The sequence below is a fragment of the Lepus europaeus genome, chromosome 3, assembly GCF_033115175.1.
Source record: "Lepus europaeus isolate LE1 chromosome 3, mLepTim1.pri, whole genome shotgun sequence".
Classification (NCBI taxonomy): domain Eukaryota; kingdom Metazoa; phylum Chordata; class Mammalia; order Lagomorpha; family Leporidae; genus Lepus; species Lepus europaeus.
In genome coordinates, this window is record NC_084829.1 from 98,497,901 (window position 1) to 98,523,199 (window position 25,299).

Here is a 25,299-nt window from a genome sequence, read left to right on the forward strand (position 1 = left end):
AGAAATGAAGGAAAGCTTTTATCCTTTTATTTTATTTTATTTTATTTGACAGGTAGAGTTATAGACAGTGAGAGAAAGAGACAGAGAGAAAGGTCTTCCTTCTGTTGGTTCACCTCCCAAATGGCCACTTCAGCCAGTGCTGCATCGATCTGAAACCAAGAGCCAGGTGCATCTTCCTGGTCTCCCATTCGGGTGCAAGGGCCCAAGCACTTGGGCCATCCTCCACTGCCCTCCTGGGCCACAGCAGAGAGCTGGACTGGAAGAGAGCAACCAGGACTAGAATCCGGTGCCCATATGGGATGCCAGCGCTGCAGGTGGAGGATTAACCAAGTGAGCCACGGCACCGGCCCCAGCTTTCATCCTTTCAGTAAAAGAAAATAAAATTTAACTTAAAAGTCTTCTTTTAGGCCAAATCTTTAAAAGGTTTCTTCCCATGATCAATTCTACAGATTACTGATCTGCCAAAGAAACAATTCAAAGGGTAATCTTATTGCCAGGTAAGTACCACTCACATTTACTATACTGCCTTTTCTAAAACAGGGAAGAAATCATCAACTTTTTCTTCTCTTTTTGTAGTTGTAATAGTCAGGAAAAGTTAGAATGTAGCATAATCATTAAGCGTAGTTCCTCACTACTATTCAGAGCAAAACTGGCTATAATTCAACAGTGACAACCCTAGCAATGTCACCTGAGACACGGTGTGTTTCTAACTGCTTAGAAGAGAAGGAAACAGATTTCTCTTCCACTTTATACAAGTTCATAGATTCCTAGTGACAGGATTATTTTTATTTATATATTTATGTATTCATTCATTTTATTAATCAGAGAGAGAGAGAGAGAGAGAGAGAGAGAGATAGATCAGGGTCTCTCCATGTGAGGGGCAGGGATTTACATGCTTGAGCCATCACCTGCTCCTTTTCAGAGTGCCCATTAGCAGGAAACTAGAATCAGGAGAGGCCAGGACTAAATTCCAAGCTGTTAGGGGATGCAGATATCCGAAGTGGTACCTTGATGGCTACTGCAAACCACTGACCCTGGAACTTTTTTTTTAAGGTCCATAAAATCTACCATTGTATCTACTATAGAGATGTTTTCAAAGATTTAATTCATTACATTATATTACAGATTATTCTTTTTATAAGAGCTCCTGGGAAATGTTTCTGTCTTTTATCCTTAACAATTGCTGTGCACTTCCTGAGCAAATGCTCATTGTGATGTATAAACATGGTCTGGTTTCTCTCAACTTTATTATATACATCTTTGCATCAGGATTGTTCTTAGCTTCTCTTTTTAATGGAACTCATACTTGCTGTCACCTACCTTACTCATCTATAGTTTACATCACCCTGCAGGTTTGTGCAGTTTCCTTAAAATGTATTCATGACAAAGAAATTAAATCTTTTTTACAACAGTGAGGAAAAAACTTAATGGGATTCAGGAAACCCTACTCTCTAAGTATGGAGCATTTGGCATATTTTCCCAGGTATGCTGGTAATTACATATGAAAATCTATGTAGAGTGTCATTAAATGTCTAATTCATTCCACAAATAATTATAAATCCTTTCAAACTAGTTTATCCTAATTCAGTTTTGTTTATGACTTCAGGCATTCTTTCATACTCCAAGTGTTTAAAAACACATTCACTATTTCTATAGTCTTATTTGTCAACATATTACTGAGACTCAAAACTGTCAGTGTTCTCCCATTAAAAACTGTCCACTGGGAAAGTTACTTTGCCATTTGTCATGTTTACCTTCCAACCTATTAGAACTATGTTCAGAACATTAAATGGACCAAGAGTTTGGGCCCCTGCCACCCACATGGGAGACCTGGATGAAGTTGGATGGGTGGCAGGGGCCCAAGTACTTGGGTCATCTTCCCATACCATTAGCAGGGAGTTCAATGAGAAGCGGAATAGCTAGGACAGGAACTGGCACTCATATGGGGAGCTGGTTCACACGACGGCTTTAGTGTATATACCATAATGCTGGCCCTGAGAGAAGAAGACCTTACACGGACCTCAAGACTAAAGGAAAGACCTGGATGTACATTCCTGGGGTTTCTTTCTCTGTCTACCACATACCCAAGACTGGTAAAGATGCGCACAATTTGTAAACATCAGCAGATACAAAACTTACTCCCAAAACAAAATAAATAAAGGAACAACAAAATACAAGGTAAGATTAGTCTTTTGATACCAAGTGCCCAGAGAGGGCAATCCTGATGAACAGAAACTTTTTGACCACACCAGCCAAACACCACATAGAAAAAATATCCCCACTTCCAGCTCCAGAAGATCTCAACTCAAATGAGAAGAGACATGCAGCAGCTGCCAAAACCAAAATGACAAAGATGCTGGAATCACTGCTAAGACTTTGTAAATAATTATAAAAATCTTTCAAGAAAGTTTCAAGCGCACCTGAAATAAATGAAAATAAATCTTAGCAAAGAAACAGAAGATGTAAAGAAACCCCGAATAGACAGTTCAGAAGTAAAAAATATAACAACCTAAATAGAAAGGATCAGAATGGAATGAAGACAGCAGAATTTCTGGATTCAAAGATAAATCAATAGAAATTATAATCTGAGCAACAGAAAAACAGATTAAAAAAAAAAAAAACAAAAACAGATGTTCATGTACTGTCAGAGAAAAAGGAAAGCTCTAACGTTCTTTTCAGCAGAGTCCAAGCAGAGGAGAAGTGTGACAGCCTGAAGAAATAAAGACTGAAAACTTGTCAAACTTAATAAGGACATAAACCTACAGATTGAAGAAGCTGACTAAACAGCATAAACTTAAGGATATATACACCTGAGCACATCATAATCAAACTTATACAAACTAAAAGAAAGCATTTTGAAAGCAGCCCAAGACAAACATTTTACCCATAAAGTAACAACAAACTGAATTCAGTGAATTTATTTTAAGAAATTCTGGAGGCCAGAAAAAAAATGCTGAAGTATTTTTCAAGGGCTAAAAGAATTAACGGCCCAGCAAAAATGTCCTTCAGGAATAGAAGTGAAATAAAGACATCCTTTGATTTTGTGCAGAAAGGTGTCAACTATAAGATAATACAGATATCCAAATAAAATTGCAACCTAATGCCTGTGTCCATCTCCCTGTCAATGCCACCCTTCACTCCTAAGTATATGTATTATATATATATATTCTCAGTGAAATGACTGAATACACACTAGAAAAAATTCCATTGAGAGAGTTACAAATCAGGGCAACGTGACCTCAGCACTGCTAGAAGTTTGAAATCAATGTTAGATGTAGAATACAGAATAATAGAAAATAAGGTTGAATAAGTAGATCAGTGTTTTAACTAATGACGAACCTAACTTTATCAGATTTGTACTAAAATTAGTTATAGCTGAATACCAAAAAGTCATTGGTTGTCTACATTGAATGTTTCTTATGATAGTAAATCTTAGAATTATGTAATTCTGTCTTGTAAAAAGAATTTCACACTCAACCCTCAATGAAATCCTAACTGCTGCTAGATTTGACAGTCTGTACTGAACCACAAAAGAGCATGTCTTGTATTGTACTTAATTTATACAGGACTCTTAATAATCTAGGTAGTTAGATGTAATTTGATATGCCATAAAGGAGCAATGAAAGTTTATGAGCAAAGGAATAATATGATCAGAATACCATGATAAAGAATTTGCAAATGAAATTAATTTGCCCGCCCATATTTCCTCAAAAGATAAATTAATCATGCCAAGAAACCCAGGGGAAAATGGGGGAAAAAGGAAGCTTTTAAAAAAATTTATTTAATTTCATCAGTGCTAGCTGTTGGGAACCTTATTTACCAAAAAAATACAGTGGGAATAATTCAAAAGCTATTAAAAGTTATAAAATTGAAAAATAAGGAAAATCATACATTCAAACTTTAATAATAAAAGTTCAACATGTATGCATTCCTACAATTTTTGCAGTATTTCCTGCTTTACTCTCTGAAGAGCACAATGTAAAAAGGCAGTGATAGCACATTCTGTTTATCTGTGATAGTCTGTGCAAATGATAGAAAGATAGGGTAAAATCGTTAGTAATTACATGGCCAGTGTCAAGTCTACAAATCTCTAGTATTAGTGTGTATTGAAGAAGAATGAAGAACAGGCATAAGAAAGATGGTTCAGTATATACACTATTCCGCTGCATGGTCCCTGCCCTTTACACAACCAACAAATATTGACCGAGGACACAGAATCTGTCCAGCAAAGTGCAGAAAACAGCAAATGGGGTAAAAACCAAATGTTGATAAACTTTTTGAAAATACACAAGAGCATAAATCATGACACATTTATGTGAGTTTTATGTTCTATATCTGTTAAACAGAGACATTCCCCAATAGAGTTTTGTGTGAATTGACAGCGGGTGCACATGTGCATTTAGCATAGTGACTGGCTCATAATTTGAATTTAAATGTTACTTCCCTTGTCTCTGTATAAGCAGACTTTCATTAGCATTAGTAATGTAGCTGGATATAGTACAAGATGAATCAAAATTCTGAGAGTGATCCAGATTTCTACAACTAAATCAGGTCCCAAAGCACAGATTTTATATATAAGATATTATTTTATGAATATAAAGGAATGGTGCTATATGACTCAGGCAAAAGGAAATAAAGAACTCACAGGGTTTGAAATGGGTAAGATTTGGATACATTTCAACGGATTGATGACCCTATTATGAAGAGGAGAAAATTCATAAGAAATCTAAATAGTATCACTCAATGAACAGCAACGCTCAACTCAGAAAATGTTTGAGCAGTGTTAGTTTTATAAAAACCAAAAATAGTTTAGTTATTGTTTCACTGGGAAGTAAATGTTGAAGGTTGAAAACCAGGCTAGATATAGAATCTGAAGAGAATTTAATGCCGTCCGAGGCCACTTCACAAGCTTGTGGAAAACATAACTTACAACAAAATTTGCAGAAACTTTTGGGAATCCACGCATAGTTTTGTAGAAGACAGGTTCCAAGAACTTTTTGATGACCCCTTACGTATAAAGAACTTTTCCCTATGATAGTTGCTCTCAAAACACTTTTTGGCTTTGAGACTGCATTGTACTCCTTAAAATTAATGAGGCCTCAAATGTCCTTTATTTTTGTACTTTATATCTGGCAGTATTTCTTATGTTAGAAATTGAAACTGAAAATTTTTCCAAGATACAAAATACTTATTCTATTAGCTGCTACTGTGAATATCCCCATACAAATTTAGCCTCTAGAAAACACTATGAAAATGAGAGTGAAAGAAAATAACATAATGTTATTATGAAAAACAGTTTTAACTTTATAAAACCCATTAAATAGTTATTCAAGAAACCCTGGGTTTCCTCAGACCACATTTTAAGAGCTGCATTGGGCCCAGCCAGGCTTTCTGCTTCTTGGCTCCCCACGCGATCCTTCTTTCCCAGGTTTTCTACCATCACCACCATTATCATCCTCATCAGAAGCCAACCAATAGGGTTGGCTTGGATTTGAACCTCCAACGCTGAGCTACATAACTCTGTTGTCTTTGTAAAATTGGTATTCGCAGGTGTTTTATTACAGTAAAAATAACAACAACAAACGTGTATGCAGAAAGACTAAAGCAGAGAAATAAAGAAGAGCCTGGAATTTGCAGCAGTGAGAGAAGACTATTAAAGCCAACTTACCATTTACAAAACATTTTCAAGGCTAGCCTCAGAAGCAATAAAAGGGAAATCAACTGTATTAAGCATGTCTTCACATTTCCTAAAATATTTTGTACCTCTTATGTTGTTAAATTCATTCCTTTAGATGAGAATTGGTGTAAGTTCAATTGTAAATACTATGGGATATTTGTAATTTTAGGAAATTTTATTTTGAATAAAAACAAACTATTAAGTATCAATTCTTCATATACTTATATACACACACATATATTTAAAGTTCACATAAAAATAAAAACACATTAAAATAATTTCTATGTGCTTCAAATAAATAAAATAAAAATGTTTTTAATATTTAATGTGTTTAATGTTTTTTACTGTTAAGAACACTGCTTGGGACACCCTTATCTTATACTGAAGTACTTGGATTTAAGTCCCAGCTTCACATTCAATTCCATCTTCCTGCAGGTGTACACTTTGAGAAGCAGCAGGAGTTAGAGGACGTATGTCACCAACTATTGTGCTTAACTAACTACTATTGGATAGTATCTGAACTTCATTGATAAACCTTAAATCTCCTGTAGCATTAAGTATATTTCAGGGATAATGTTTAAAATACTTCACAGTCATAGGTACAGAATATAGTCCTCTGAAAAGTAGTTGGCAAGTACACAAGGCTGGCAGGCAAGGGTATTTATTCCCTCATTCCCACCCTGGACCACTGTAGATGTGAGTCAGGTCTAATGTGGAAGTTAACAGTGGTACAGAAAAGGAAATTATATTTGGTAAGGAAACTACCCAGTAAGTCTCAGGGTTACCAGTGAGTCTTAGAGACCTCCTGCTCTGCCAGACACTAACATTTTAGTCACTGACTTATAAGTAATTAGGAACTATACCTGGAGGACTCTTGGCAGTCACCATTATCAACCAATCCAAAAGTATTTTAATATTTCAATTACCTATACTGTCATATAACTAAATGGGAGAATAGTACTCCTTCATAAACTGAAAGTAAAGAACAGTAACAAATACTGTCATCATTGATATTACAGAATCTTATAATTTCAAGTTTTACAACTAAACATATTTAATTTTATCTCTCTGAAAGCAAAAGCCCTGACAATTATTTAATAATACAGGTTAAAATGGTTGTTCATTTTGGAATTGATTTAAAAATGAAGTTACCACACCTTAACCTTTACACCCTTTGAATTCTTTCAACAGGTGCTATTTTCAGTAATTTTTTAAACAAATTAGTCCATACATGTGCTATATATATTTTAATGAACTGAACTGAAAAGTAAATATCTATAGATATGTTTTTTTTCTTTTTTTCTGTACTCATACAGAGGGAAGAAAAGAGGGAGCAGGGGCAACGTGCATCTCTCATCTGTTCCACTTCTGATCATGTTCCCTGATAATGTGCCTGAGAAAGCAGGGGAAGATGACCTCAGTGCTTGGGTCCCTGCCAACCTGGCTGGAGTTCCAGCCTCCTGGCTTCCATTTGGGGAGTGAACCAGTGATGGAAGATCTCTTGATCTCTCTCTCTCTTTCCCCATAATTCTACCTTTCAAATAAATAAATAAATCTTTAAAAAATAAAGAAAGAAGAAGAGGGACTGATGGAGGGAGAGAGAACATAAATTTGGGGGAGAAAGGTTCAGAAACATTCAGCCTGTAAGTGAGTTTAGTTGGACAAAGAATCTTTTCAAATGTAATTAAAGTAAGGTTCTTGAGATGAGATTTTCCTTAACAGGATGAGTCAAAAACTCAATGACAAATATTCTTAAGAGAGAAGAGTAGGAAAAAGGACACAGAGAAAAAAGTCATGTAAAGATGGAAGCAGAGATTAGAAAAATGTGTCTACAAGCCAAGAATGCTAGGGATTGCCAGGAGTGCAACACTGTGCTACAGCACCCCTAGGAAATGAATTCATTCTCCAACCACATTTCAAACCAATGCCCATCTACTCTTTCAAAAGTTGCAACATCTATTTTCCATTAAATTTCTCCAAAGTCTCTGATTAATATTTGGTTGTCATTATTTTATTTTTTAAAAACACTATGTACATTACCTTACTAACATGTTCTCATTAATAATAATCCAGTTGTCAGGCCGGTGCCGTGGCTTAACAGGCTAATCCTCCGCCTTGCGGCGCCGGCACACCGGGTTCTAGTCCCGGTCGGGGCACCGATCCTGTCCTGGTTGCCCCTCTTCCAGGCCAGTTCTCTGCTGTGGCCAGGGAGTGCAGTGGAGGATAGCCCAAGTGCTTGGGCCCTGCACCCCATGGGAGACCAGAAGCACCTGGCTCCTGCCATTGGAACAGCGCGGTGCGCCGGCTGCAGCGCGCCTACCGTGGCGGCCATTGGAGGGTGAACCAACGGCAAAAAGGAAGACCTTTCTCTCTGTCTCCCTCTACTGTCCACTCTGCCTGTCAAAAAAAAAAATAAATAATCCAGTTGTGGTCTTAATCTATTTTTTCCTACTTAGTAGTAATAAGATCCTTAAAGGCAGGAAGTGTGTCTAAAATGTTTTTGCTGTTATTCACTTCACCCAATATTGTACTCTATACAGTGCATGATTTAATAATCTCCTTTTTGAAGAAATAAAGAATGACTAAAACCCTATATTACATACTAATCATCCTAATGGAATCGCTTACCGTGTTAGTGGAATCCTTTCAAGGTCTATATATTTTCTCTACTTAAAATTCAACTCTGGTATTATCTATATCCTCAATCTCTATTTTTTTAGAAGAGCCACATTTATTGTCAAACACCTAAACTACATCTGGAACCTAACAATATTCTTGCAGAGCAGAGGTAAGATGTAGTTACAAATAAAAAAGTTGATTATATTATGCTTGGGTTATACATTATAGCTGTGCTTATTTAATAAGATTAACTACTACCTGAAAAAAGATGTTAAACAAAACATGTAAGCAAGCAACATACCTGAGTTCGTAAAATTTCATTTTTTGATAACTGCATATCACCAGTCAATTCTTTCACAACGATGCCCAGTGGCTCCAGACGTTTGCTGAAGTAATTTGTCATTTCAGCTGCCAAAGCTTTCATTGGAGCAACATATACAATCTGTACCAAAGGAAGACTAGCTTGATGAATGAGCCAAAACTACAATGTCATTTGTTTCAAAGTAGCCAATACAAATCACAATTTACTGTGAAATATGATTCTAGGTACTTCCAGTGAAAAATCTTAATAGTGATATATGAAAAGCACTTATCTTGGTTGGATAAGTGTGCAGCTATTTAAAGGACAACGAAGTTTGTTTACACAGCCTCATCACTTTGAAAATTGGTTCTGCTTCAAAGCTAAATATATTTTCATAGCTTTTCACAAGGGTAATAGCATTTTCATATTACAAATAGGGGTTGCCTTAATTACAATGAAGTAAATCAAGTAGTATTTGTTTTGTAACTTCAAGAACAAGGTCCTTAAGAACATCCATATTCCATACAACATATACAACTGAAAACTTAATTGTTATAATCATAAAAAAATTTGTTGCCTGCTTTATGATTTTCCTACCTTAAATTCATTCTTTCTTAAAACACCTTGTTGAAAATGTTGGCGAATTTCATGCAAGACTGTAAGCATTGCAATGTTAGTCTTTCCAGCACCAGTAGGGGCACAAATCAGCATGTTCTCATTAGTGTTGTAGGCAGTCTCAAACACTATTGACTGAATTCTATTGAGTCTTCTCATTCCTTTAAAAGCCAGCTGTCCAATCTGGGGAATGAAAAAGGCATGATTCCCATTATAAATGCTATTAATGTAAAGGACTTATAAAAAAAATCAAATAAAATCATTTATTTCCTTTTTTTTTTTTAAAAAAAGACTGATTTGTTCAATCTATCAATATGTCCTACATATAAAGTGTATTCAGTTGAGAACAACTTACAACTATTATACAATTCTCACACATTTTGGAATTGTAACTCACTAAATTTGAAAAATATGATGAGACTACACCTGCACCTTTGAACACAATCATTACGTATAAAACAATAATACTGTATTCATGTAATTAACGATCTCATAGTATGGAGTTCATATGCAAAATTTTATGTCTGTTGAAATTTTAAAAAATAAAAACATTAAAATTATAAATAATGTAAAAAATTAAATGCAAGTATTTTCAGTTCATATTAATTTACAGATTTCATGATCATGTTCTAGTTTATTTAGGTTGAAGGTGATTAATAAATTAATAGAGTAAAAAAAAACCAAAAAAGAAATGCTTATGTGTATATCAATATTGGTGAAAATATACTTTTGTCAACTTTTGTTTCATGTCTTGTCAAACCAATGGTTAGAAATGTTAAACTACTATAGTTTTAATGATCTGTGGTTACTTTTAAATTCACTGTACATGGGTGAGATGGTCACCTTTCCATCTGAGTACTGTTAATGGTCCCTGCCTATATACCCACTAAACTAGGATATTTTTGCTTTTTTACCTTTTGATCTCTTAATAGGTAGAGAATTAAGCCCTTGAGTTTAACATAAATTAAAAATATTATTTCAAGAACTAAAAGGAAAGGAGGAGAGGAGAGAGACAGAAAGGAAGGGGGGAGGAGGGAAAGAAGGGGAGAGAGAGAGAGAGAAGGAAAGGAAAATCATTATTTTCTAAGAACTATATGAAACACATTGCATCTGTTAAAAATTAAAACTAAACAAAAAAGAAAGGTCCCCAAAATAGAATTTTAAAAATTTAGAAAAAACAACAACTCTTTTCTAAAGTAAGAAAGGAACACCAGTCACATATTACACAGAGTTTGCACTGCAATATGCACAATTCTAGGCCCTTTGGTATTTTTTCATTATTTAATCCTTAAAAAATTCTATGGTGTATGTTCTATTAACATGTCCCTCTAACAGAAGCTTCAAAGAATAATGCTGTGACAAATGGATATCTACATGTATAAACCTGATTTTGGATCCATGGCTTCCACAGCACACAAAGAAAATTAACTCAAAATGGATCACTGGCTTAAATGTACAACCGAGACTATAAAATTTGTGGATGAAAGCAGAGGAGAAATTTTTTGTGGTCTTGAATTAAGCAAGATTTCTTTTTTTTATTTTCTTTATTTATTTTTATTTTTATTTTTTGACAGGCAGAGTGGACAGTGAGAGAGAGAGAGACAGAGAGAAAGGCCTTCCTTTGCTGTTGGTTCACCCTCCAATGGCCGCTGCAGCCGCACACCGCGCTGATCCGAAGGCAGGAGCCAGGTGCTTCTCCTGGTCTCCCATGGGGTGCAGGGCCCAAGCACTTGGGCCATCCTCCACTGTCCTCCCAGGCCACAGCAGAGAGCTGGCCTGGAAGAGGGGCAACCGGGACAGAACCCGCTGTGCCGATGCCGCAAGGTGGAGGATTAGCCTGTTGAGCCACAGCGCCGGCTGCAAGATTTCTTAAATACAACAAAATTCACAAATAAATTGATAAACTGAACACAAGCAAACTGCAAAGTGATGATCTTCAGAAACTGTTAAGAAAATGACAATGGTTAAGCCAAAGAATAGGAAAAATCTTGGAAAACCATATATCTGATAAAGCATTTGTATGCAGAATATGAAAAGGATTCTCATACCAATAAGACAATAATCTAATTTTAAAAATAGGCAAAACTGTTGCATAGTAGTATTACCTAAAAACACATATGGATGGCAAGTAAAAACTCAAAAGTATGCTCAACACCATTAGTCATTAGGAAAATGAAAGTTAAAGTCATAATAATAAAATCATATCTATTAAAGTGTCTAAAAATGTAAAGATTCCAAAACTTAAAAATTTTTTCAAGAACTGCGAGTGTTGATGAGGATGTGTACAACTGGAAATCACACATCCTGCTGGGAGATAACTAAAAAGTTGCTATTATTCTGGAGAATAATATGGCAATTTTCAAATTAAACACTGCCCAACATACCCCTTCAAGGTGTACACAAGAGAAAAGAAGTACATTACCATACAAAAACTTGTATATGAATATTTACAGCAGCTTTATTTGTAATATTATAAAAAAGGAAAACAATCCAAATGTCTGTTGACAGATGGATAAACAAAATGTGATAAATTCACATTACGGAATACTAAATAACAATAAAAATGAGTTATTGAGACATATAACAATATAGGTGAATATCAAAATAATTATGCTGAATGAGACATTAGATTAAATATATATACATATACATACAGTATCATCTCATTTATAAAATCTAGACTATACAACTAACCTATAGATACAGAATGAAAAAAGCCTTTTCCAATTCAAAGACTCCATTATCATTCAAGTCCAAGTTCAAAAGTAATTTGAATCTCTTTAATTTCCTAAGGAACTATTATATTTACTTCTTTATCATATTTCAAGAGATTTAAGGAGCTCCCATTTCTCTCACTTGCTGCTATTTAGATAACTTTCTTGAACCGGATCATGATGACCCTTAACTACAAATATTGAAATGATTTCTTTATATTTATATCTGGTCCACTGGATTGAAACCAAAGGTCTTGTTTTATTACCTTCTGAATTATGCCAGAACCTAATCAATTGACAGGAACATAATAAGCTGCTAAATAAATTTTTACTGAATGATTTTATGCAGGCTATTTGAAAGAAGAGCTATAATTAAATGAGAGCAAAATGCTTAAAAGATATGCACTGCATATTCAATACTCTCCACTGAAATAGGACTCTAACCAAAATATACTGTAGTTTAGCACAAAAAAAAAGACACCCTATATTCAATTTTCATTAAGAAATTTACTTTTCTTTTAGTCTTATAGGTTACAGTTCCAGGAATAAATAAACTAAAGTATCAGTTCAAGAATATGTACTGATAATTTATTATAAGAATATTATTATACTATGAACTCCTGTTGATATAATTTTTTCTTGTAACAAAAGTTAGAGTGTGTCTAAACTAATAAATGGATTAGTTTGTGGTTTCAAGGAAAAAAAAAGACATACAAAAGTTATAATACATCAGTTATTTTCAATAATAAAGATATTAACTACGTATTGTGGTATCTGAGAGGAGAGTCTCCAAGAACAGCATTTCTGGCAGAAGGAACAATGTATTAGAAAAATACCTGGGGGCAGCTGTTGTGGTATAGAGGGTTAAGCCCCAGCCTGAGACACCAGCATCCCATATGGGTGCAGGTTTGAGTTCTGGTTGCTCCACTTCCCATTGAACTTTCTGCTAAATCTCCTGGTAAAGCAGAAGGAAGATGGCCCAAGTGCTTGGGCTCCTACCACCCACATGGGAGACCCTGATGGAGTTCCAGGCTCCTGGCTTCATCATGTCCCAGCCCCAGCCATTGTGGCCATTTGGGGAGTGACCGAGCAGATGGAAGATCTCTCTCTGTCCTCCCCCTACCTACCCCATAACTCTGCCTTTCAAATAAATAAGTAAAATAAATATTTAAAAAGGAAGGAAGGAAAGAAAGAAGGGAGAGCCAAGAGAAGGAAGGAGAGGGGAGGGAGGGAAGGAAGGAGGAAAAAGGAAGGAATACAATGAAAGAAAAAATGAGGGGCTGGTGCTGTGGTGCAGTGGATTAACACCCTGGCCTGAAGCACTGGCATCCATATGAGTGCTGGTTCAAGACCCGGCTGCTCCACTTCCGATCCAGCTCTCTGCTATGGCCTGGGAGAGCAGTAGAAGATGGCCCAAGTCCTTGGGCCCCTGAACCTACGTGGGAGACCCAGAAGCTCCTGGCTCCTGGCTTCGGATCAGCGCAGCTCCAGCCATTGCGGCCAATTGGGGAGTGAACCAGCAGATGGAAGACCTCTTTCTCTCTCTGCATCTCCTCTGTGTAATCCTGGTCATTCAAATAAATAAATAAAAATCTTAAAAAAAAAAACACCAAAAAAATGAAAGAGGAGAGAGGAGGGGAAGGGAGGGGAGGGGAGGGGAGGGAAGGGAAGAAAAAGACAGAAAGACAGACAGACAGACACACACACACACACATTCCTTGGCAGGGGAGGGCAGGCATTTGCTACAATGGTCAAATCAGCCCTTGGGACAGCCACATCCAGAATCAAGAGTGCCTGACTGGAATCCCAGCTACTCTGCTTTCAATTCGGCTTCCTGCTAATGTGTACCCTGGGAGCAGCAGTGATGGCGTAAGTACTTGATTCCCCACAACCTACATGGCGGACACAGTTCTGGCTTTTACTTGGCCCAGTCCTGGGTACTGTGTTTCATTTGGGTAATGAACCAGTGGATGGAAGTTCTCTCTCCATTTGTGTGCTCTCTAATAGAAGAATTTTTTTAAAAAAGAAACACCTAGAACTAGTAAAAAGTTGTGTGGTATATATGCAAGGAAGAGATGAAAAAGCAGGCCAAGATCAGATTACAAAGAGCCATGCATGCCATATTCAGGGAGTTCCAACTCATCAAAAAAATTAATGAATGGCACCTATCACAGGTTGGGACTATTTCCATCTCTGCGGATTTTTCAGTGAGCAAAAGAGAAATAGTTACTACTTAAAGTGTATGTTAAGTGTATTAAAATCCCATTGGGAATACTGTAGGGAAAATGTTTAAAACTAGAGAAATGACAAATTTCTCTTCTGAGAGCAAGAAGATTCAGATCTAAATTAGGAGAGAAAAATTCAATACAGTGGGAAAAAGAAAAAAGAACTGTGACTACTCTAGAAACCTCTAAAAAACTTTCCAGAAAAAGGTGGAAGGGGCTGGTGTTATGGCATTGCAGGTAAAGCTGCCACCTGCAATGATGGCATCCCATATGGGTGCTGGTTGTGTCCTGGCTGCTCCACTTAATATCCAACTCCCTGCTAATGGTCTAGGAAAAGAAGCAGAGGATGGCCCAATTGTTTGGGCCCCTGCCACCCATGTGGGAGACCCAAATGAAGCTCCTGGTTCCTGTGTTCAGCATGGCCTAGTCCTTGCTGCTGCAGCCATCTGGAGCACGAACCAGAGGATGGAAGATGTCTTTCTCTTTACATCTCTCCCTATCTCTCTGTAACTCTTTCAACAGGAAATAAATAAAAATACTGAAGAAATTATCAGAATTATCAGAGGAAAACGAGGCCTAGAGAAGTACATGCCTCATTCAAATACACACCTCTAATGGGATTTGAATTCCATTTGTTTCAGATCAAATATAAATGACCACCAAATTTACTGTTTAAAGTAATATTATATGATACTCTATTTGGCCAATTCATGAAACTCTTATTCATTTCAAAGGAACCATTTCAGAAGAATCCATGAAACAACGTTGCATGTATTTACACAAGAATAGAAATAGCACATTAAAAAAAAAAACCTCCAAAATTTTATAAATTACTTCACCGGTTCATATTCTGTACCACTTCTTCAAAAAAAATTTTTTTTAAATTCTGAAATAAGGAAAACAAAACAGGTTGTTGATAAAAAACAAAAGGAATGCACTCCGATGGAAAATGCAACAATATTTTAAAAAATCACTAGAGGGCTCTGGAAACTCAAAAATGTGTTTGTAAGCTACTGGAAACAGATACTTAATTGCACCATGCATAAGAGATTTCTTATATTTAAATGATACTCAAATACATGAAATCTGTTCTATTTACATTAATAAAATTTTAAAAAGAAAAATGACATTTAAATTATATTCATTAATGTCGTAAAAGATAAAAAAAAGAGTATGGCTATATCAAAACTTGCTTTACTTACTTAAAACTATATAGAAACAATATTGTTTTATTTCTACTTCATACATAGACTGACACGTAATTATATGGGCTTAACAATCATTGCTACCAAATATTTGGTATTTTTCAAAGTGAAACACATGTATTGGTTTTACACATTCTAAATATAAAGAATATATACTGCTTTATATAGTCTTTGTATAAGTAGTCTTTAAATATGTAGAATATATACTGCTTTATATAGTCTGAATATATAGGAAATAAGCTGCTTTCCCAGGTGCATTAGTAGGAAGCTGGATCAGAAGTGGATGACCTGGGACTCAAACTTGCAGTCGGATATGGGATGTAGATGTCCCAAGTGGTGATGTAACCTGCTGCACCACAATGACCACCCCTAGAATGTAGTATTAAGAAGTTCGTGATTGGCCGGCGCCGTGGCTTAACAGGCTAATCCTCTGCCTTGCGGTGCCGGTACACCGGGTTCTAGTCCCGGTTGGGGCGCCGGATTCTGTCCCGGTTGCCCCTTTTCCAGGCCAGCTCTCTGCTATGGCCAGGGAGTGCAGTGGAGGATGGCCCAAGTCCTTGGGCCCTGCACCCGCATGGGAGACCAGGAGAAGCACCTGGCTCCTCCCTTCAGATCAGTGAGATGCGCAGGCCGCAGCGGCCATTGGAGGGTGAACCAACAGCAAAAAGGAAGACCTTTCTCTCTGTCTCTCTCTCTCAATATCCACTCTGCCTCTCAAAAAAAAAAAAAAAAAAAAAAAAAAAAAAAAAAGTTCCTGATCATAAACACAGTGACAAAGTAGCAGAAATTAATAACAGAAAGACTTTGAACAAAAGAACAGTGGTGAAAGGTTCTTAAAGAAAACTTTATATACTTTATTCCTAGAAAAATCCTCTAATCTTTACCTCCTGTTTGTTAACTTCTTATTTTAGACAGAACATAAAGATTATTAGAGTGAAAATTTTAATTTTGGATCTACTACAACTTACATAATTTTTGGAAAATCTTTGAAACTAATGTTATAAAAGTCTGTGACCTCCAGATTAAAGTGCGATTACCTATTTAAAAGTTTTACTTGATAGCATATTAGAAAATGTTTATTATTTTCCTCTTAGTCTGTCTTCTTCCTCCTATCATCAGTAAAACTTCCATCCATGTACTCAAGAAAAAAGATTTATATTTGATTTATCTCCCCTTTATTTCTGCCCTCTTACATTTAAATCATCATCAGACCTACTGGCCATATCTCAAATATATAGCCTGTGCTTCCTACCTCTCTTTATTTCCACTGCTATGATTCTAACATAAATCAGCATCATCCTTCACCTGCACTACCAGCAGATTCTAACATTCCCTAATCTGTTTTCCTTAATGTAGCCAGATACAGCTTTAAGGATATCAATCATATTGCAGAATTCTTTATGTAAAATCTTGCTAAGCTTTTCACTGTGCTGAGGATAAAAATTCAAATTCTTTACTGTGACCTACAATTCCCACACAATAAAATGTTCCCTAACCCCATTTCCTATTTCTTGTCTGAGTACTTGCTTAGTCACTCTAATATCTGTATAGCTCTTTGAGCATATCAACTTAGTGCTGATTTAGCGATTCCATTTCAGATCTTCCTGCTGCCTAGATTGTGCTGTACTTTTCAATTTGTTTCACTGGTCTGCTTCTTGTCATTTTATTCTCAACTTAGGTCACCTCTCTTAAGATACTTTTCCAGAAAACTAATTTAAAGTAATTGTTACATCCTTTTCCTCTCTCCTTCATGATATATTGAAAGTTACTCCTGTGTACATTTGATATCATTTGCTTGTTAATTAGTAAAATGCTGATTTTTTTTTAATCTCCCACCCTATTAGAATGTAAACTCTGTGACAGCAGAGACTCTACCTTTTTGACTATTCAAACAGTTTGTGGCACATAGAGGATATGCTTAATAAATACTTGCTAAGTGAACGAATGGGTGTGGATTCTAGCTGTGAACAAAAGGTCAGATTACTTAAACATAATCTATTAGGAAGGTCCATAGTCATCTATTTTAAAGTGATTAATTTTGTGCACACACATACAAACACAAAGCAGTGCATACTCAAAAACCTTTAATTGCCGGCGCCGTGGCTCAACAGGCTAATCCTCCGCCTTGCGGCGCCGGCACACCGGGTTCTAGTCCCGGTCGGGGCACCGATCCTGTCCCGGTTGCCCCTCTTCCAGGCCAGCTCTCTGCTGTGGCTAGGGAGTGCAGTGGAGGATGGCCCAAGTCCTTGGGTCCTGCACCCCATGGGAGACCAGGAGAAGCACCTGGCTCCTGCCATCGGATCAGCGCGGTGCGCTGGCCGCAGCGCGCTACTGCGGCGGCCATTACAGGGTGAACCAACGGCAAAAGGAAGACCTTTCTCTCTGTCTCTCTCTCTCTCACTGTCCACTCTGCCTGTCAAAAAAAAAAAAAAAAAAAAACCTTTAATTGAAATAATATCTAAATGATCTAAAAGAAAATTATCTAATTAATGAATACTTAGGTATGTTAATTAAAATACTAATGTAAGTTGTGTTAATTTTCATCCTGTGATTTTTTTAAATAGACTATGGTGTGCAATTGGTTTATGAGAGATTTAGAGATTTGGGATTCCACAGATTCCAGAGATCAAACCAAATGTGCTGAGTCACTGACATCTCTGGGACTGACTTTTTGAACCTAAACTGCATTTTACACAGAGGTAAAGAAAACAAACTGAAAATTATACTCATATGCAGGAATATCAAAAAATTTTGTACCAAAATGGATTCTGCTTTTAATTCCATTTATCACACACATTTTGAAGTATTCACGCAATGGATGTCCGTGGCATCTATATTATTATTCCTTAATATATGCTGAAATGTTAGTGTCTCCTCTTGGAATATTTTAAACTTAAGCTTATGATATGTACTTTAACTTGAAAGGGATAGCATGCCTTGGGTCTGTAGATGGTTAATTGTAGGTATTAAATGGTAAAGTAACTCACAAAAAATTACTCATGGGTAAAATAAGTTCATTTAATTAATATAAACAGTTAACAAGGTATATTCACTGTAAGTTTTTGTTCTTGCAGCTAAATAGTACCATTGAAATTATTTTAAAAAATACATTATGGGGTTAGCACTGTACCACAGCGGATATAGCTATAGTGCCAGCATCCCATATGGGCGCCGGCCAGTTCAAGACCTAGCTGCTCTACTTCAGATCCAGCTCTCTGCTATGGCCTAGGAAAGCAGTAGAAGATGGCCCAAGTACTTGGGCCCCTGAACCCATGTGGAAGACCAGGAAGCTTCTCCTGGCTCCTGGCTTCAGATTGGCACAGCTCCATCTGTTGCAGCCAATTAGGGAGTGAACCAGTGGATGGAAGACCCCTCTCTCTCTCTCTCTCTCTGCCTCTACTCTCTCTGTAACTCTTTCAAATAAATAAATAAATAAATATTTAAAAAAACAAATAAATAAAAATCTAAAAAAACCCAAAAAATCATAAAATTTAATTACTAAAATAAAAATATGATATATGAATATGTTACGTCTATGTAGATTTATAAATCTTTTAACATAATTTTGCAAAAGTCTCCAATAACTAAATAATAGCTTTTGGTTTTCCAATTATAATCAAGGTCTTGCTTATACAGTTACCATATCCGATCCAATATCACAGACCTTACATATTTGAGAAATGTCTAGTTACTCAATATGCACTTGAGCTATATTTAATGTATTCTGATTTTTTTAACTTCAATAGTTGATGTGATTACTTAGGCAAAATATTTTAGCATTTAATATATAATATATAATATTTTAGCATTTAATATATAAACATATATTTATATATAAATAAACTTAAGTACGTAATGTGGTAATTATTTGTAGATAAAACTTTCTAAAAATGATTTTGAAAGGTCAGAGTAAAAAATTAAGACTGCAACGCATACATCCATGATAAGTTTTCAGCTTTCATAATTAAGTTATTTCTCAAGTTAGAGGAATGATTAATTAAACTATGACATACCTATTTAATTTAATTTACTTAGTAACCAAGGGGGATGGCATTTTGGCAAAGCAGGTTAAGTGGACACTTGCAATTCCAGCATCCCATTATCAGAGTGGTGTTTCAAGTTCTGGCTACTCAGCTTCTGATCACCTTCCTGCAAACATGCCTGAGGAGGCCCTGGAAGATGGCCCAAGCATACCCATATGGGAGACTAGGATGGAATTCCTGGCTCCTGGGTTTGGCTTGGCCCAGCCTGGACTGCTGTGATCACTTGGGGTGTTAACCAGCAGATGGAAGGTCTTTCTCACTATATACTATCCCCCACTGCTCTTTTAAATAAATAAATAAATAAAATGAATCTTATTAAAAAAAGATCTATTCTGTAAGGGAAAAGGTAACCAATGAGAATATGAGCAACACGGAAAAAAAATCACACATACATTAAGTGAAATATAAAATTCTATCTATACTATGTTCACAACCATATTTAAAAACACCTGATTAAAAACCAGAAGGGAATATATTAATGAGTAGACGAAACTCTTCCTGTGCTTACTCTCCTTCTACTCTTACTGTGGAGCACTTCTTCTCAAGTCTCTTGGGATAAGTCCTTGCCCCATGTTGCTAGGAAAGCCTCCAGGTTATGGCAACTGCTTGACAACTGACAGGAGTAACCTACACTTTGGCCCTCTAATTTTCATTGTCATATGTACAGACAGACAGAATTGCTCAGTAATTGCTTCAGAAAAACAAGTTAAGAAATTCAGGACTTCAAATTATGCCTTAGAGATCTTAGGACAGGTAGATTTATGAATAGGTAAAATATAACAGATATGTTTATCTGACCATTATGTGTCCATAGACAAAAACAACCCAATTTATAATAAATAATTTAGATGTCAATATTTAGACAGTACTTTTTATATTCTGCTAAGAATAATAAATTAAATATTAGATCACAAGTCATACGGAAATCTTAAAAGACTAGGGCTTGGGGCCGGCATTGTGGCGCAGCAGGTTAAAGCCCTGGCCTGAAGCACTGGCATCTCATATGGGCGCCGGTTCGAGTCCCAGCTGCTCCTCTTCCGATCCAGCTCTCTGCTATGGCCTGGGATAGCCGCAGAAGATGGCCCAAGTCCTTGGGCCCCTGCACCTATGTGAGAGACCCAGAAGAAGCTCCTGGCTCCTGGCTTCGGATTGGCACAGCTCCGGCCGTTTCAGCCATCTGGGGAGTGAACCAACGGATGGAGGACCTCTCTCTCTGTCTCTACCTCTCTCTGTAACTCTTTCAAATAAATAAAATAAATCTTAAAAAAAAAAAAAGACTAGGGATACATATTAAAAATAAAACCAAGGAATGCCTACAAATGGAAAGGAAAAAAACAAGTAAAAATTTTTAAAAGTTAACTACCCCTAGTCAATATCATTACTATCCAACGGAGGCATAATGTGAACTTAAATTTTCTAGTTGAAACTTGAAAAACAATAAAAAAGGGGGCACTGCAGTATAACCTACCACTTGGGACACCGGTGTTATTCATTAGAGTGGCTGGAATCAAGTCTTTGCCTCCACTTCCAAAACAACTTCCTACTACTGCACTGGAAGGATGCAGATTAGTTAAACTAATTTTACACATTTTATTTAGCCTAGTGTATCTAACACATTACCATTTTAGTATGGAATTTAAAAATTCATAAGATACTTTATATTCTTTTTCTCCTACTAAGTCTGAGAAATAAGCACATTTTATATTTATTCACATCTCAGGATTGACTACGGGTATTCCAACTGCTCAATGGCCACATGTGGCTAGTGGCTACTGAATTAAACACTACAGTTCCACAAAACACACAGCTAACTTATATAATGTTTTCAAATGGATAAATACATTATCCAAAGACAGCCTTTATGGGAAAGGCTCCAAGGGGAATAGCCAAAAGCCTTGATTATATCATATATAGTCTGAAAGACTCGGCCATAATCTGGAGGTCACAGAAATCAGATGAAATATTCACATATTTCCATTTTGAGGATTCTTTGGGAAGAGAAAGGAATTTTTTTTTCCCTGACATCTTATTCTCTGTAGTTATCCTCAGAAAGCACAGAAATAAGAAAACAAGTAATCATTTCACTAATATGTTACATAGTAGGATTAATGTTCTTAAAACTGACAATCACTCATACTTATTTTCTATATTCCAAAATCCAAGGTCTAAAACAGTAAGGTCAAAATATCTATTCCCACATATTATGAGTCATAACCTAATCCTTATTATTCTGTTAGTAAATTGTAACTGATACTTTATTAGTGTTAACTGATAAAGATTTACTTTCCCCTAGAGTAAGAGTCTACTATGGAGTTGGGAATTATGCTTTTCATCTTTGTCTCCCTAATGCCTAGTGTAGTACACAGTACAAAGCAAATATCGAATATTGTTTTCTTCTGTGCTCACTTTAGCTGAGTCAATTTGATTATATCGTAATTAGCTTCCATGAGCTGCACTGCTGATGAATTTTCATAAATTAAATAATACTTAAAATACTCCAAGGTAAGCACAATGACTATCTCCAGAAAGGGAGCTTAATGAATTGTTCTTTTCACTTTACTTATTGTTTCATAACTGCTTCTGTTAGATTTCATAAGTAAGTCAAACTCTTTTTCTATACTCATTCATTGCAGTGTTCAGCGAAACACAAAGTTACCTTGCATTGTATCAGCTCCCACTATATTTGTTCTGGAAACCAAAAATGGGTGCTTTACAAAAATATACTTTTTACATTTTTTAAAATCTACAATTTAAAAAAATCTTCTAATAAAGCATGAGAAGGTAATCAAACACTTAACCTACCACAGAATTTTCTAAATCATTAAAAACACATACAAATTATAGTAAGAAATGTTTCATATCTTATATATTTTTTGTTTATCCTCAAGAACTTGCTTGACTGGTTTATACCCAATCCAAATCTAAATTCACATATCTACATTTTCTATATTTATATTTCTATATTTAGATACTATTCCAACACATGCTGTTACTCTGAAATGTTATTTCTTTCTTGGTACAAAGGTAACCAAATGTCATTTCTGGGGTGAACATGTGGCACAGCAGTTAAGATGTCACTTGGGGATGCCAGTATCCTACATAGGAGTGCTTGGATTCAAGTCCCGGCTCGATGTCTGATTTTAGCTTCTTGCTAATGTGCACCCTGGGCGACCACAGGTGATGGGTCACATACTGGGGTCTCCACCACCCATATGAGACCAGATGGAGGTCCTGGCTCTTGGCTGCAGCCTGACACAGCCCCAATTGTTTCCAGAATTTGAGGAATGAATCATTAAACAAAAGATTCCTCCTTGTGTTTCGGTGTGTGATTCTCTGTTTCTCTCAGTTTGTTAACTCTCTCTCCCTGTTTCTCTTTTAACTAAATAACATACAGACAAAATTTAAAATACATAATTTCTAAGATACTCTAAGAAAATTGCTAAAAACCATGCTTATGGTTTTTATGATTTTGTTTTAACTGCAGGAAAACTGTAGGGAATTCTTGTAAACAGTCCAACTGTCATCCACACAGAGATGGTCAACTAAACTCCTTATCAGTGCACTTCACAAAGGATGTTATGCCCTAGTGGTGAGTTACAAAATTATTGGATTATAACCAGTATTTTTAAAGAATACAATAGAAGAGAAAAAAAAAGAAAACAATACAATAAGAGTAAACATGATTTAATGAAAATTCTGTTTTATTTCTACATGCTGGCATTGTGGCATAGCAGGTAAGGCCACTGCCTGCGATGCTGGCATCCCATGTGGTTGCCAGTTCATGTTCTGGCAGCTCCACTTCTGATCCAGCTCCCTACTAATGGCCTGAGAAAAGCAGCAGAAGACGACCCAAGTACTTGGGACCCTAACACACATGGAAGACATGGAAGAAGCTCCTGGCTTAAATTAAAAATTTATAAGTGTGAAGTCTAATGTTATATATAAATACTTTCCAGTAAACACAAATGCATTTTCAGAATATGACTCTAATTCATTTTAGGAACACAAATAGTATTTCTCTCACAAATGCATATAACCTTTGGACTACCAATTTCATTGTTTTAGAATGTTTCCAAAAATATTATTGTACATGCACAAAATATGCATAAGATTATTCATCATAAAATTATTTATGACACCAACATTAGAAATGTATATGTCTGGGCCAGTGCTATGGTGCAGTGGGTAAATGCCCTGGCCTGAAGCATTGGCATCCCATAAGGGCTCCTCTTCCAATCCAGCTCTCTGCTATGGCCTGGGAAAGCAGTAGAAGATGGCCCAAGTCCTTGGGCCCCTGCACACGTGTGGGAGACCCAGAAGCAGCTCCTGGCTCCCGGCTTCAGATCGGCACAGCTCCGGCCGTTGCGGCCAATTGGGGAGTAAACCATTGGATGGAAGACCCCTCTCTCTCTCTCCCTCTCCTCTCTCTGTGTAACTCTTTCAAATAAATAAATAAATCTTTAAAATAAAAAAAGAAACACATATGTCATGAACAGAAACCACTCGGATAAATTATGGCACATCCATACAATGGAATATGGAATTCTATGTAACCACAAGATGAAGTTTTCTGTTTTCTGAGGTAGAAAGATGCTATTATGAGAAAAAAAAAGATATAGAATAATGTAGTATGCTATTTTATTGTTGAACATTGAGGGTGGGGTAATAAGCAAGGAATAAACACTTGTCTTGGCTCACAGAAACTGAAGATGACATAAAACTAAACACAAGGTTAAAGGGAGAGGGCAGGGACCTGAAAAGTCAGAAGACAGGAGTAAATAAGATACCTTTTACTATATAAAGGTTTCTGCTTTGGGAAACATAGCAATTATACCTCTGAAGTAAAATGGAAATAGAGATACTAAAAAAAAAAAAAAAAAAAAAAAAAAAAAAAAAAAAAAAAAAAAACCAAAACTGTCAACTCTAAAAAATACAGAAAAACTGAAGTCTGATAAAAAATTCAGAAGCCTAAATAAGGAGCTCCCAAGCATAACATAAATATTTCATACTAAAAAAATTCTCATTATTCCTAGAGTTTAGCCTTCCAGAGATAAAAAGTTAAATCCTATTACTCTTCTGATGATCCTTCAATTTATTTTAAAGGATATGTCTCCAATCCACTTTCTCCTAATGTGATCTTTTTTGTTCCTCAAAGGCATCTAAAATTCAGCGATAGAAGAAAACAGAAAGTGTTCCTCCTACTTCCAGTACTTTTATCATCCAAGCCTCTATGGCTTCCTCAGATGGCCAGATCTGTTATTAAACACAAGACTAATACTACTGGGGCCGGCACCGTGGGGCAGTAGGTTAATCCTCCGCCTGTGGCGCCGGCATCCCATATGGGCACCAGTTCTAGTCCCGGCTGCTCCTCTTCCCACCCAGCTCTCTGCTATGGCCTGGGAAAGCAGAAGATGGCCCAAGTCCTTGGGCCCCTGCACCCACGTGGGAGACCCAGAAGAAGCTCCTGGCTCCCGGCTTCAGATTGGCACAGCTCCGGCCATTATGGCCAGTTGAGGAGTGAACCAACGGAAGGAAGACCTCTTTGTCCCTCTCACTGTCTGTAACTCTACCTCTCAAATAAATAAATAAATCTTCAAAAAAAAAAAAAAAGACTAATACTACTGTGATATTTCCGAATGTACCCTCCTTCTTGTTCAACGTGCCTGAACATTGCCTCCTAAGAGTTAGGCCAAGTGAGAATCTGCTCTCTGTCCTCAAGAGCTCACTTTTTTTTTTTTTTTTTTTTTTTTGACAGAGTGGACAGTGAGAGAGAGACAGAGAGAAAGGTCTTCCTTTTGCACTTGGGCCCATCCTCCACTGCACTCCTGGGCCATAGTAGAGAGCTGGCCTGGAAGAGGGGCAACCAGGACAGAATCCGGCGCCCTGACCAGGACTAGAAC

The 25,299-nt window shown here is 36.5% G+C and overlaps 1 protein-coding gene across 5 annotated transcripts in view; it reads right to left on the minus strand.

Annotated features, from left to right (window-relative positions):
• Positions 1 to 25,299, minus strand: part of ASCC3 (activating signal cointegrator 1 complex subunit 3) — a 382,634-nt gene that overhangs the window by 253,194 nt on the left and 104,141 nt on the right. For all 5 annotated transcript variants that reach the window (XM_062186549.1, XM_062186553.1, XM_062186551.1 and 2 more), the window contains 2 exons: positions 9,195 to 9,395; positions 8,598 to 8,738 (listed from right to left, as the gene is read on the minus strand). In XM_062186549.1, the coding sequence (XP_062042533.1) occupies positions 8,598 to 8,738; positions 9,195 to 9,395 (342 nt within the window). The remainder of the gene's footprint in view (positions 1 to 8,597; positions 8,739 to 9,194; positions 9,396 to 25,299) is intronic.